Raw genomic sequence first — 14,331 nt, 5'->3', positions numbered from 1 at the left:
ATTTCTTTCCTTCTGCTAACTTTGGGTTTTGTTTGTTCTTCTTTCTCTAGTTCCTTTAGGCGTAAGGTTAGATTATTTATTTGAGATTTTTCTTGTTTCTTGAGGTAGGCTTGTATAGCTATAAACTTCCCTCTTAGAACTGCTTTTGCTGCATCCCATAGGTTTTGGATTGTTGTGTTTTCATTGTCATTTGTCTCTAGGTATGTTTTGATTTCCTCTTAGATTTCTTCAGTGATCTCTTGGTTATTTAGTAATGTAGTGTTTAGCCTCCACGTGTTTGTGTTTTTTACATTTTTTCCCCTGTAATTCATTTCTTTTTTTTTTTTTAAATAGTTTATTTATTTATTTTTTATTTTTGGCTGTGTTGGGTCTTCGTTTCTGTGCGAGGGCTTTCTCCAGTTGCGGTGAGTGGGGGCCACTTTCATCGCGGTGCGCGGGCCTCTCAGTGTCGCGGCCTCTCTTGTTGCGGAGCACAGGCTCCAGACGCGCAAGCTCAGTAGCTGTGCCTCACGGGCCTAGTTGCTCCACGGCATGTGGGATCCTCCCAGACCAGGACTCAAACCCATGTCCCCTGCATTGGCAGGCATATTCTCAACCACTGTGCCACCAGGGAAGCCCCTGTAATTCATTTCTAATCTTATAGCATTGTGGTCAGAAAAGTTGCCTGATATGATTTCAATTTTCTTAAATTTACTGGGGCTTCATTTGTGACCCAAGATGTGAGCTATCCTGGAGAATGGTCCATGCACACTTGAGAAGAAAGTGTAATCTGTTGTTTTTGGATGGAATGTCCTATAAATATCAATTAAATCTATCTGGTCTATTGTGTCATTTAAAGATTCTGTTTCCTTATTTATTTTCATTTTGGATGATCTGTCCGTTGGTGTAAGTGAGGTGTTAAAGTCCCCCACTATTATTGTGTTACTGTCGATTTACTCTTTTACAGCTGTTAGCAGTTGCCTTATGTTCTGAGGGTCTCCTATGTTGGGTGCATATATACTTATAATTGTTATATCTTCTACTTGGATTGATCCCTTGATCATTATGTAGTGTCCTTCCTTGTCTCTTGTAACATTCTTTATTTTAAAGTTTATTTTATCTGATATGAGTATTGCTACTCCAGCTTTCTTTTGATTTCCATTTGCATGGAATATCTTTTTCCATCCCTTCACTTTCTATCTGTATGTGTCCCTAGGTCTGAAGTGGGTCTCTTGTAGACAGCATATATATGGGTCTTGTTTTTGTATCCATTCAGCAAGCCTGTGTCTTTTGTTTGGAGCATTTAATCCATTCACGTTTAAGGTAATTGTCGATATTTATGTTCCTATGACCATTTTCTTAATTGTTTTGGGTTTGTTTTTGTAGGTCCTTTTCTCCTCTTGTGTTTCCCACTTAGAGAAGTTCCTTTAGCATTTATTGTAGAGCTGGTTTGGTGGTGCTGAATTCTCTTAGCTTTTGCTTGTCTGTAAAGCTTTTGATTTCTCCATCGAATCTGAATGAGATCCTTGCCAAGTAGAGTAATCTTGGTTGTAGGTTCTTCCCTTTCACCACTTTAAGTATATCATGCCACTCCCTTCCAGCTTGTAGAGTTTCTGCTGAGAAATCAGCTGTTAACCTTATGGGAGTTCCCTTGTATGTTTGTCATTTTTCCCTTGCTGTTTTCAATAATTTTTCTTTCTCTTTAATTTTTGCCAATTTGATTACTATGTGTCTTGGCGTGTTTCTCCTTGGGTTTATCCTGTATGGGACTCGCTGCGCTTCCTGGACTTGGGTGGCTATTTCCTTTCCCATGTTAGGGAAGTTTTCGACTATAATCTCTTCAAATATTTTCTCGGGTCCTTTCTCTCTCTCTTCTCCTGGGACGCCTATAATGCGAATGTTGGTGTGTTTAATGTTGTCCCAGAGGTCTCTTAGGCTGTCTTCATTTCTTTTCATTCTTTTTTCTTTAGTCTGTTCCACAGCAGTGAATTCCACCATTCTGTCCTCCAGGTCACTTATCCGTTCTTCTGCCTCAGTTATTCTGCTATTGATTCCTTCTAGTGTAGTTTTCATTTCAGTTATTGTATTGTTCATCTCTGTTTGTTTGTTCTTTAATTCTTCTAGGTCTTTGTTAAAGATTTCTTGCATCTTCTCGATCTTTGCCTCCATTATTTTTCCGAGGTCCTGGATCATCTTCACTATCATTATTCCGAATTCTTTTTCAGGAAGGTTGCCTATCTCCACTTCATTTAGTTGTTTTTTCGGGTTTTATCTTGTTCCTTCATCTGGTACATAGCCCTCTGCCTTTTCATCTTGTCTATATTTCTGTGAATGTGGTTTTTGTTCTACAGGCTGCAGGATTGTAGTTCTTCTTGCTTCTGCTGTCTGCCCTCTGTTGGATGAGGCTATCTAAGACGCTTGTGCAGGTTTCCTGATGGGAGTGACTGGTGGTGGGTAGAGCTGGGTGTTTCTCTAGTGGGCAGAGCTCTGTAAAACTTTAATCCACTTGACTGCTGATGGGTAGGGCTGGGTTCCCTCCCTGTTGGTTGTTTGGCCTGAGGCAACCCAACACTGGAGCCTACCTGGGCTCTTTGGTGGGGCTAATGGTAGACTCTGGGAGGGCTCACGCCAAGGAGTACTTCCCAGAACTTCTGCTGCCAGTGTCCTTGTCCCCACGGTGAGCCACAGCCACCCCCCGCCTCTGCAGGAGACCCTCCAACACTAGCAGGTAGGTCTGGTTCAGTCTCCCCTGGGTTCACTGCTCCTTCCCCTGGGTCCCAATGTGCACACTACTTCGTGTGTGCCCTCCAAGAATGGGGTCTTTGTTTCCCCCAGTCCTGTCAAAGTCCTGCAATCAAATCCCACTAGCCTTCAAAGTCTGATTCTCTAGGAATTCCTCCTCCCGTTGCTGGACCCCCAGGTTGGGAAGCCTGACGTTGGGCTCAGAATCTTCACTCCAGTGGGTGGACTTCTGTGGTATAAGTGTTCTCCAGTCTGTGAGTCACCCACCCAGCAGTTATGGGATTTGATTTTGCTGTGCTTGCAAAATCGCCCCTCCTACCATCTCATTGTGGCTTCTCCTTTGTCTTTGGATGTGGGGCATCTTTTTTGGTGAGTTCCAGTGTCTTCCTGTTGATGATTGTCCAGCAGCTAGTTGTGATTCTGGTGTTCTCGCAAGAGGGAATGAGAGCACGTCCATCTACTCCGCCATCTTGGTTCAGGCCTTAGCATCAGAGGTCTTAATGACCATTTCTTTAAAAAAATTCATCCTGCATCTGCATTCTCCACTGGTTTCTTTTCCAAGGATCCCAGAGTGAGGCAGCCTAGCTTTAACTGTGGGGATGGTTCTTCCCGCACCTTTGGGGGCTGCCCCACTTTAGCTCCCCTTCCAGCTAGGGCTCAAGTATCATTTTCAGTTCATCTATCTTGTGCTCACAAAGCTCCGGGGAACTGTAGAGCACTGGTTGCACACAGCCAGGAAGCCACAGCTACAGAAGAGATGGCAGACATCATCTAATCCAACATTTCCTCTGTAGTTTGTGCTTTAATTCCACTCCAAAATCCTTGCTGTGTTGTCACTCAGCTCATGCTTCAGTGCCTCCAATGACAAGGAACTCACTGTGTCCCAAGGCAGTGAGGCACTAATTAGCAAGTTTTTTAGACAGCACTAATTAGCAAGTTTGTCCTTAGGTTGAGTTTAAATTTGTCTTTCCCTTGCTTGCCCATTGGTTCTAGTCATGCCCTCTTGGGCAACCCCAAATCAATTTCCATGTGACAAGCCTATTTGAAAATAGCTCTCATTGCCCTCCCTGACCTCTTTTCCTTTCCAGGTCAAGTATTCCTAGTTTCTTCACCATTTAACATGTTTTCAAGTCACCTCAAAAACTTGATGAACTCTTGATGACTTGCTGTAATAAAGCTGAGGTGGGTGTGCGTATGAGATTTGGACCTAGAAGACAAATCCTGGTCTGACCAGCAGAGCAGGGACTTTTTTTGGATGGACCAGCTGCACCTGGGACCTCACTGATGGAGTTCCCATTTTGCCATTTCACGTGTGCATAGGGATTGTCTCTGTGTTCTATGGAGCCAAGAACTCCATAGATGTCTGTGTTCGTTATTACTGCATAACTGAAAGATGACAGGGAAGTTCCCAAGACGCTGCTGTGAAACACATCACAGCAGTGCAACCTGGCTCTGAGATCACATGTGGCACACGGACCCTACCTGGCAATACAGACAACAGGAGGCATCTGAACAAGGTTACCCACTGATATGCTAGAAAAATAACAAAGCTGTCAGCCATTCCTGTTGACATGGCAACATACTGCACAATGAGGTACAGAAACAAAATCCTTGCCTAACGGTCCTGCCAGTGAGCAAGAGAACATTTGAGAAACAGAAATCTCTCTCACTAAAAGGAAATCCTCCTACACTGTTGGTGGGAATGTACGTTGGTGCAGCCACTGTAGAAAACAGTATGGAGGTTCCACAAAAAACTAAAAATAGAATTACCATATGATCCAGTAATCCCACTCCTGGGCATATATCCAGACAAATCTGTAATTCAGAAAGATACATGCACCCCTATGTTCATAGCAGCACTATTCACAATAGCCAAGACATGGAAGCAACCTAAGGGTCCATCAACAGATGAATGGATAAACAAGATGTGGTACATATATACAATGGAATATTATTCAGCAATAAAAAAGAATGAAATAATGTCATTTGCAGCAACATGGATGGACCTAGAGACTATCATACTAAGTGAAGTCAGACAGAGAAAGACAAATATCACATGATATCACTTATATGTGGAATCAAAAATATGACACAAATAAACTTATCTACAAAACAGAAACAGACTCACAGACACAGAGAACAGACTTGTGGCTGCCAAGGGGGAGGGGGTATGGGGGAGTTTGGGATTAGCAGATGGAAACTATTATATATAGAATGGATAAACAGCAAGGTTCTACTGTATAGCACAGGGAACTATATTCATTATCTTGTGATAAACCATAATGGAAGAGAATATGAAAAAGAATATATATATGTATAACTAAATCACTTTGCTGTACAGCAGAAATTAATACAGCATTGTAAATCAACTATACTTGAATAAAAAAAAGTTAAAAAAAAATACGTCTCACTAAGCAATAAGTTAGGGCTCCAGAATTACAACTCTAGGATGAGCTAATGGTGCACTGTTTGTTTCTAGTCCCTATAAAATGAGCTTGGTGAAAGCAGATCTGGTGTGTGTTGATTTGTTCACCACTGAGACTTTAGCACCTGGCATACATAGAGCCTGGTACATTCTGAAAAGAATTGTGAGTATCTTCTCTGGAGAGGCAGCAGCTACTTTAGTGACTTAAGGGTGACCAGAGTCTGGCCAAGGAAAAGAGAAATTAAGGAGGCTTTGAGGAAAAGTGCTGAATAGGACCTTAGGATTTGACAAGGGTAGAAAAGAAGATTTGAGACAGCAATTTGATCTATTTTTCCCACTAGACTTTAGCTCCAGGTACATCTTTATGTTCCCAGAAGCATATCTTTTAAGTGCGAAGAAATTAACGATGACAATCGGACTTATACAGGGTCATACAGATGTCAGTGACAAGCTCAAAATAAGAAATTAATTCCTGAGTAAGCAGAATGACCTAAGTCCTCAAACACCATTTCTTTTATGGTATCTGGAAGTTACTCTGATTCTGTTCCATGGTAAAAAAACAAAACAAAATCATGTCGGGGAATATGAGAGTTGGAGAAGGGTAGTGAAGTTTCAAGATCCCCTAATATTTGGAGTGTAGCTGGGCAGGAGATTCACTCATAAAATTCTGAGTTGAAAGGCTGAACAGTTTTGCAAGTCATACTTTAATCATGAATGCATGGAATTTGGAGCCCTGTATAAAAATCATTTGGACTCTAAGAATTCAGCTCAAGAGAATGTTTTTAAAATTAAAAAAAACTGTTTAGTCTTATGTGCATTAAATTTACTACCATACTGCATTAAGAAAATTTGTTTAGATAGGGATTTGATTTTATATTAGCTGTGCTAGTCTATAAAACACACACACACACACAGAACTGTCAGGTCTTATTTCTTGGCAATTCTTACTGGCTCCAGGGGACAAAAGTTCTGCCCCAGAACTCATGAGCTGGAATCACGTATTTAGAACAAATGTAGGCAATGGAGTAGTCCATTATTTAATTTCTGGCTCTGTCTAAAGACCTATCACATTCTTTTAAAAAGTCTGAAGAAGCTTCTTGTCAATTGTTCTTTGGTGAAGTAACTTCTCATTTAAATATTAATTCATGTGAGGGGAAAAAGTATCACACGGGCCAGTATTAACGAAAACCCATTGTATCACAACCTCTGCAAATGGCTTTGAATTATTTCAACTTCTGCATCAAATCTGGGAAGCTGGCTAAGAAAAAAAGGCATAAAAAAGAGATACTCAAATTTGAAATCCATCATTGCTTTCTTCATTTATTAACTGTATATATTTGAACTCCTAAATATGAATTCACTGATCCGTAACTGCGGGTAGATGAGAGCATCTCAAAACAGGCATAACTCTCAGCAGAAATCATTCTCATATTGAATATTGGGTAGATATACGTGGAACCTCCCAGGTTTGGGATGTTGAAATGTCTTTTCCCCCCCTAGGGTCTCAAACCTTTGGCCCATATATCTTTGTTCTATTATTTTAGGTATGACATCAGACAGTTCAACAACTCTCGTAGAGAGATTCTAGTCATGGTGCTCAAAAAGCTTAAATTGACAAGGGAGAAATATAAAGTTGTACTAAGTTGCTAAATAAGGCAATTGCCCCATAATTGAAGCTTCTGTCTCCATTGGGTTTGTCTCTGAGAGGAGTACGACTCTCCATCTGTCTAACTCTGGAGTCCGGCCCTTAGGGCTGCTGCTGAGTAAGCCAAGGTTAGGGCTCCACATATGTAAAGCTGGTCAAATTTAAAACAGTTGTGGCTTCTCCGTCATAACTTTTCCCTGAAATAATGTAGAAAAAGGCAGAATGCGTGGGACTGTGGGAGAAAACATGACCAAAAGGACATGTTGCTTGGGAATTTCTTTGTAAGGCAAATATGATTCATGCAGTGGACACACAAGGCCAATGCAGCCAAGGATTGGTTGGAAATTTGAGTCTCAGCTTTTGAAGGGCATTTAGTTTAATCGCCTCAGCCTGGTGCGTGTTACGAGTATCTCATAAATAAAATTCATGCTTGAGATCGCTTAACTGAGTTTGCCCAGCATTCTACTTTTTCCATTTCTTTTCCAACTAGTTTTGGCCAAGCTTTTTTTTTTTCTCCCTCCTCTTCCACTGCCTATAAAGCACACTGGCTTTGTTTGGTAAGCAGAAGAATCTTTTAGGAAATTCCACTGTTAGGCAAGATTTTATTTCATAAATTAACTTTCTCAGGGAAAAAATATTTTCCTCTTCTGTTACTAATCTACAAAAGTAGAATGTCATATGTAATCAAGAGTTTTCCAAGTGACATGAGTAAGGGAGTTTTTCTTTCACCTATTGGGAAGGATAGTTGGCAGATATCTTCAGAATGTGAGCTGCACTGACTGACCTGCAGAGGGAGTTGACAAGTGTAACAGGGAAAAAAATATTGATGATCACCCAAGAGTCTGCTTTTTAAGGAGAAAACAATCATGCTCAGAGTGCAGTTTCTTCACAAAGAAAAAACCAAGGGCTCTTCCGTTTCCATGGATTAATATTTTCATAAACATTGTCTATATCCTGTTCTCACCCATTGGCACATACAGGCTGGACCACCTGCTCAGTGCTGACTTAACTGTATTTGAGGAGAGGTGGGAATGTATTCCAAGCTCCAAGAGGCCAGGACTGTGTCAGTCTTGTTCACCGTTGTACTACACACCTCTTGGCACTTAGAAGGTGCTCAACCAATAATAACTGAGCAGATTCAAGGCGACAAAAAGTAGAGTTCTACCTTGGGGACAAATAATGTAAAAGTGGATTTGGTGCTTGTTCTTCAGTAAATGGATTGACAAAAAATATCCCTATGAGATGGAATTAATATGTGAATTATATATAATTATACATTTTAATAATTTGACTAAACTTATTCATTCAAATATTTATTGAGTGCCTATTACTGCCAGGCATATCTCTAAGGGCTTGAGATATAATACTCTACTGTACTATACTATGCTAGATTGGCAGGTAATAATACAATAATTTGTTGGTAGAAGATAAAGAAGATTAGGGACTTCCCTGGTGGTCCAGTGTTTAAGACTTAGCGCTTCCAATGCAGCAGGCATCGGTTCGATCCCTGATTGGGGAACTAAGATCTCACAAGCCACGTGGCATGGCCAAAAAAAAGAAGATCAAGAAGATTAGAGGATACAGAATTGAGAATTGAGGGTGGGAGATGCTACTTTAAGTGGGATTGTCAGCGAAGTTGTCTCTGAGGAGGTGACATTTGAGGAGAGACCTGAGTGAAGTGTAGGAGTTATACAGACATTTGTAAGAGTCTTTTGATCAGAGGGACAGCAAGAACATCAGCCTTGAGTTGAGAAAGTTCTTAAAAATGTTTGAGGAATAGCAAGAAGGCAGTGTGACTGAGCATGGTTGAACAAGGGGGAGAATACCAGAAATTCTCCCCTTTGCTTAAGATGAGGTTGCAGAGACAACTGAAGACCAGATGAGCGTGGCTCTGCAGGCCACTGTAAGGATTTGGAATTTTAATCCGAGTGCCTTGGGAAGCATCAGAGAGCTGAGGGCAAGAAAGCGACATGGTGGAATTGACTCTGTAAAGTGGTCATTCTAGCTGCTGAGTAGAGAGAGAGGTGAGGATCATGGAATATGGAAGCAAGGAGACCAGTTAAGAGGTTCTTGCAGTGGCCTAGACCAGAGATGATGGTGGCCTGGCTGATCCAAGCCATGGAGTTGGTGAGAGATGAATTGCAGGCAGGGGATGTGGAAGAGTAACGATTCTTTCTGGTCCAAGTAACTGAGTAAATGGTGGTGTCATTTCTAGAGATGAGGAAAGACTGAGGGGAAGAGCAGGTTTGGCAAGGGGTGGAGGAGGAAGAAGTCAAGGGTTCACTTTTGGACATTAAATTTGAGATGCCTTTTAGACAGCCACATGGAGATACCAAGTAGGCAGCTGTCTATGTAAGTGTGGTGTTCAGAGAAGTTGGAGCTGGGCATGTGAACTTGGGAATAGATGGCATAAACTCCGGAAGGGAAATGTCTCTTGTAACTCTGGTTTTGTTCTCCACCTGCTCCACAGGGCATGACCTCAGGCCCCATAGGGCAGACGGACGTCCATCAGGTTAAGAATCACCTTGGAACTGGGGCACCATCAAAAGTCCCAGCTCGGGGACCAAAGCACCACATGTACTTCCTGTCCTGGTGGACGGAGGAAGCAGGTAAGTCCCCTTGCACCCTCTGCCTCAGGCTTTCCACCTTTAAAATGACAATAGTTTCATCCACTACTTGGTTCTCCTCAAAAAAGAGGGATAAGATGCCACACATACGACAGTGAAAAGAGTTGCCCACGCCTGGAAGAACTCCATGACTGGAACCCAAGGGTAGGGAGATTTGTTTGTACTGAGATGATCAAGCCCTTGAGAGTAGGCTCTGTCTTCTGAATGTCATCCTCTATGGAACTTTGTTCAAGGACCAGTCAGCTACTGCTGCTGACTCTCTGTCTATACTTGAAGAATTAATACTTCAGTCACGAAGTGGAAGCTGACATGATGTGCCGGATAACTGCAAACGCATCTTAAGACAAGGCCTCTGTTCTTGCCCCTCTCCTATCAGCTCTCCACTGCCTCTAGAGAGATCTTGCTAGAAAATCATGTCACTTCCTTTCTTAAACCCTTCCAATGACACCTCATGGCCTTGGGGGTAAGGTCTGAGCTCCTTATCATGGCCTGTAAAACTCTACATGATCTGGCCCTTGCCTACCACTCCTGCCTTATCTATTGCTGCTTTTAAAAATGTATACCACTCTCCAGGTGTTAACCATTTCCCTAACTGGCTTTTGGGGAAACATTCTTTTGTGTTGTGTCTTCTTAGAATGACCCTCCCTGCCTCATGCACCTAGAGAACCTCTGCTGATCCATCAAAACCCCAGTTCAAGATTTTCCTCCTCTGTGAAGAATTTCTAGACCCCATCTCAGGAAAAAAAAAAAAATCTCTCCTTTGTCTACACCAGCACTATACTTAATTTCCCCATTACACACTGTCACACCACATGGCAGTCATTTAGAAAAAGTCCACCTCCTCTACTAGACTGTGGACTCCTTCGGGAGACCAGCCTAAGAGGTCATCATCTCCCTGTTCTCTTTACCTAATCTAGGGCTAGGCAAGCAGCAAAAACTTAATACATTTTGGCTAAATGAAGTGGATTAAAGGGTTAGAATACAAGAGCCCAGAACAAAGCCTGTCTCTCTAGGAATAAAGCTGGAAGCTCAGAGAACATTAGAAAAACTCATGATGAAAAACAAACAACCCAATCAAAAAATGGGCATAAGATCTAAATAGACATTTCTTCAAAGAAGACATACAGATGGCCAACAGGAACATGAAAACATGTTCAACCTCACTAATTATTAGAGAAATGCAAATCAAAACTACAATGAGGTATCACCTCACATCAGTCAGAATGGCTGTCATCAAAAAGTCTACAAATAATAAATGCTGGAGAGGGTGTGGAGAAAAGGGAACCCTCCTATATATACTGCTGGTGGAAATGAAAGTTGGTAAAGCCACTATGGAGAAGAGTATGGAGGTTTCTTAAACTAAACACAGAGTTACCATATGATCCTACAATCCCACTCCTGGGCATATATCTGGAGAGAACTATAATTCAAAAAGATACATGCACCCCAATATTCATTGCAGCACTGTTTACAATAGCCAAGACACAGAAGCAACCTAAATATCCATCGACACAGGAATGGATAAATTAGAGGTGGTACATATATACAATGGAATATTACTCAGCCATAAAAAAATGAAAAAAATGCCATTTGCAGCAACGTGGATGGATCTAGAGATTATCATACTAAGTGCAGTAAGTCAGACGGAGAAAGACAAATATCATGATATCGCTTATATGTGAAATCTAAAAAAAAAGATACAAATAAACTTATTTACAAAACAGAAATAGATCCACAGACATAGAAAAGAAACTTACGGTTACCAAAGGGGAAGGTGGGGGAGGGATAAACTAGGAGTTTGGGATTAACATATACATACTACTATATATAAAATACATAACCAACAAGGACCTACTGTATAGCACAGGGAACTACACTCAATATTTTGTAATAACCTATAAGGAAAAAGAATCTGAAAAAGGATCAATTATACATATATATGTAAAACTGAATCACTTTGTTGCGTACCTGAAACTAACACAACATTGTAAATCAACTATAGGTCAATGAAAAAAAACCCCAAAACCAACGACAACAAAAAGAAAAACTCATGGTGACCCAGCCAAAGTCAACAGGATGCATGCTGGGGCTTGGTAACATCGCGCCTGTCAGGAGAGTGGATTAGTTTGAACTAATGTCAGGCTATCATGAGCTCTATTTGCCTGAGTAATGATAATTTGTATGCCTCTCGTATAGGGGGACTTCCTTAGGTTCATACTTGAGTTCCCTTGGGCTTTCGAAGGGGGCTGGACTTAGCCATGGAGACAGGGCTCAGCCTTAGCCAGTCCTACAGTGGTTTCTCGTCCACAGGATCCCTGGAGGGCACATGGCACAGCTTCTTACAGGAGTGGTACAACCGGATGTCTTGGAAGTGTCCAGAACACATCTGAGTGAGCCCTGGGTCTATGACTATCATACTAGGTACAGGGATGACACAACCCCGCTGACCTTGAGCGATCTTAACCTGGTGAGGTTGCAACACCTCGCCCAACGTGTTTACCTGCAGTCAGACTGGATGGCTGGCAACACCAACGGAATGGCCATGACCCCAAGACACACCATTTGCTGGAGTAATATTCTTCCCTGGCCCTCCACCCTCAGCTCCTCGAAAGGGAGGCACTGTATGTCACACAGGGTAGTAACAGGGTAGGTGGGTCAGGGTGATGAGTGTTCCTGATCACGCTGGCAATTTCTGACTGGGATCTTGTAATGACCCATGACCCACCTGAATCAGATGAGCTGCACTTTCCGGGCTGCCGTACCGAAGGTCATGTCCATTGATGGCTAATACACGATCGTTCTCCTCCAGCTGACCGTGTCGGTCCGCCACGCCACCATCCAGAACGTTGGAAATAAACACCCCAGGCTCATCCACCTTGTGCACCAGTTTTATTCCAAGCTGCTCCTCCGGGCTGCTTTTGTTGAGGATCACATGGAAATGGTCATCCCGGGGTTCGTAGGTGTCCAGGGGCTGCCCATCACTCCTGCTCCGGACTTTCTGCTCCCGCAGCACCGTCAGCCACAGCACCTGGCAGGGCTGCCGCAGGAGGTGCAGGGCATAGTTGTGCCGTACGTTGCCGATATCCATCCCGTTGACCTAGGGCAAGGGGACCTCAGAATCTGCAGCGACCGAGCCATCCGCCCCACCGGCCACAAGCCTGCCCAAAAGGCCCAGCCCACAGGCTCACTGGGGCCCTTCCTGAAGGACCACTCTGCTCTGTCACCTTCTTCTCTGTCCAAATACCCCCATCTTCCAACAGGACTTGTAACCCGGTTTCCTTGAGTATTACCTGCACACCTTTTCAACTCTCTCTCAGCAGACACCATCTTTCTTCAGTCTTGTCCTTACACAGGCCCTTGAATTTATTTATATAGTCCTAACCCTCCTTTCTGTTGCTTGCTAAACTTATTTTTCAGCTGAAGGGGGGAGGAAAAGGAAGAAAAAGTGGGAAAAGGCAAAAGAAGAAAAGAAAATTTCTGATTAATGATTACATTAAACTGTTTAAATCAAACTGAGTTGGCATTTTCTTTCCAAACATCTCCAGATGAATTTTTCTCCCTGGATCACCTGTACTGGAACTTCCAGGACCCACTACCATGTGTGTGTGTGTCTGTGTGTGTGTGTGTGTCAAGTCTCCAGGTGGTCACCTACAAGGTCTTTTGCCCATGTTCTCAGCCAAAGAGAGAAAAAAAATCTCTACAGTTTCAAACAAACTGATGTGAATGGAAGCTTCTAGGCTCTTTTATTGAAAGGCGGGATCACGTTATTAGGCTGCTTAAATGTCCTCCAGCTTGGCCCACTCATTTGTGCCTCACTAATGATCTTCAGGGCTGATGCTGCATGGGGCTTTCTGGTTTTAATTACTCCAGGCAGGCCCAGCCTGGAGGCTTCAGCTCCCAGTGGTGGTCACTGCCTGGGAAGAAAATAATTTCACAGCAGCACTACACTCTGTGCTTAAGGAAGGAGGCCTCACAGAAGAGAAACAACCTTCTTGAATTTCTATGGTTTGGTAAGATTTCCTGTACTTGCAGCCAACTGTTAGAAGAATCTTGGAATGAGATTTCACGGGCCTGCCTGCACCGTGCAATCGCTTGTCCTCTGTTGCATCTCCAGGGATGGATGGAGGCTCCCTCGTGCTCGGCAAGGCTCATCACCTCTGTCCAAGCACAGGTGAGCTCAAAGACCTGGCTCTGCTCTGACACCTTATCCCGTGTCTGGTTTTCCCCATCACACCCAGGCCAAAAGAAAGTCAGGGTCGCCTGCTAAATACTCCTGGCAGCTCTTTTGCTTGCAAGTGCCAGTTGAAGGCCACAAGAATCGAAAAGGTTTTCCTTATGCAACCCTCCCAGGCAGCATAGTTTCCACAGAACTGGGAGAAAGCCATGCAGAGTGTCGCTGGTTGCACGGCTGACTGTCCCTTGAGGTTGACGGGCCCTGCCTCATACTCCACCTCGGAGGCCAGTGAGAATATCAGTGTTTCTACAATAACTGCTTTAAGTTCCTTCTCCTCTTATCCCAAACAATAAGAGTTTCTGTGCCAAAGAAACAGCTCATGATGTATTAGGAGCTGGCCCCTCAGCAACCCAGAAGGGATGGGATGAAACTGTCATCTGAGTATCAGACTGGAAATATATGACCAAGGCAGGGATTTTTTCTTATCACTTTTGGCACATGTTGGACTTCTGTCTGATAAACAACTCTTCCTTTATCCTTTCTCTTCTTCTGAAAATTCCTCCCTAGCACCCTTCCCCTCGGTCAAGCCTCAGAGGACAGTAATGCCCAACATGTTCTCTTCTACCACCTGTCTCCCCTGGAATGTCTGTGGGTTGGCAGGATGGCTTAGAGGTTTGTGTGTGTGTGTGTGTGTGTGTGTGTGAAGGGCCATTAAGCTATAGGAAATTTACTTTAGAGG

The 14,331-nt window shown here is 43.0% G+C and overlaps 1 protein-coding gene across 7 annotated transcripts in view; it reads right to left on the bottom strand.

The window, feature by feature from the left end:
• The window catches only part of LNX1 (ligand of numb-protein X 1), a 219,936-nt gene that overhangs the window by 25,735 nt on the left and 179,870 nt on the right, over window positions 1–14,331 (bottom strand). For all 7 annotated transcript variants that reach the window (XM_036851979.1, XM_036851974.1, XM_036851973.1 and 4 more), the window contains one exon: window positions 12,144–12,515. In XM_036851979.1, the coding sequence (XP_036707874.1) occupies window positions 12,144–12,515 (372 nt within the window). The remainder of the gene's footprint in view (window positions 1–12,143; window positions 12,516–14,331) is intronic.

This window comes from Balaenoptera musculus, chromosome 5 (genome assembly GCF_009873245.2).
Source record: "Balaenoptera musculus isolate JJ_BM4_2016_0621 chromosome 5, mBalMus1.pri.v3, whole genome shotgun sequence".
Lineage (NCBI taxonomy): Eukaryota > Metazoa > Chordata > Mammalia > Artiodactyla > Balaenopteridae > Balaenoptera > Balaenoptera musculus.
This window is presented reverse-complemented; position numbering and strand designations above follow the sequence as displayed.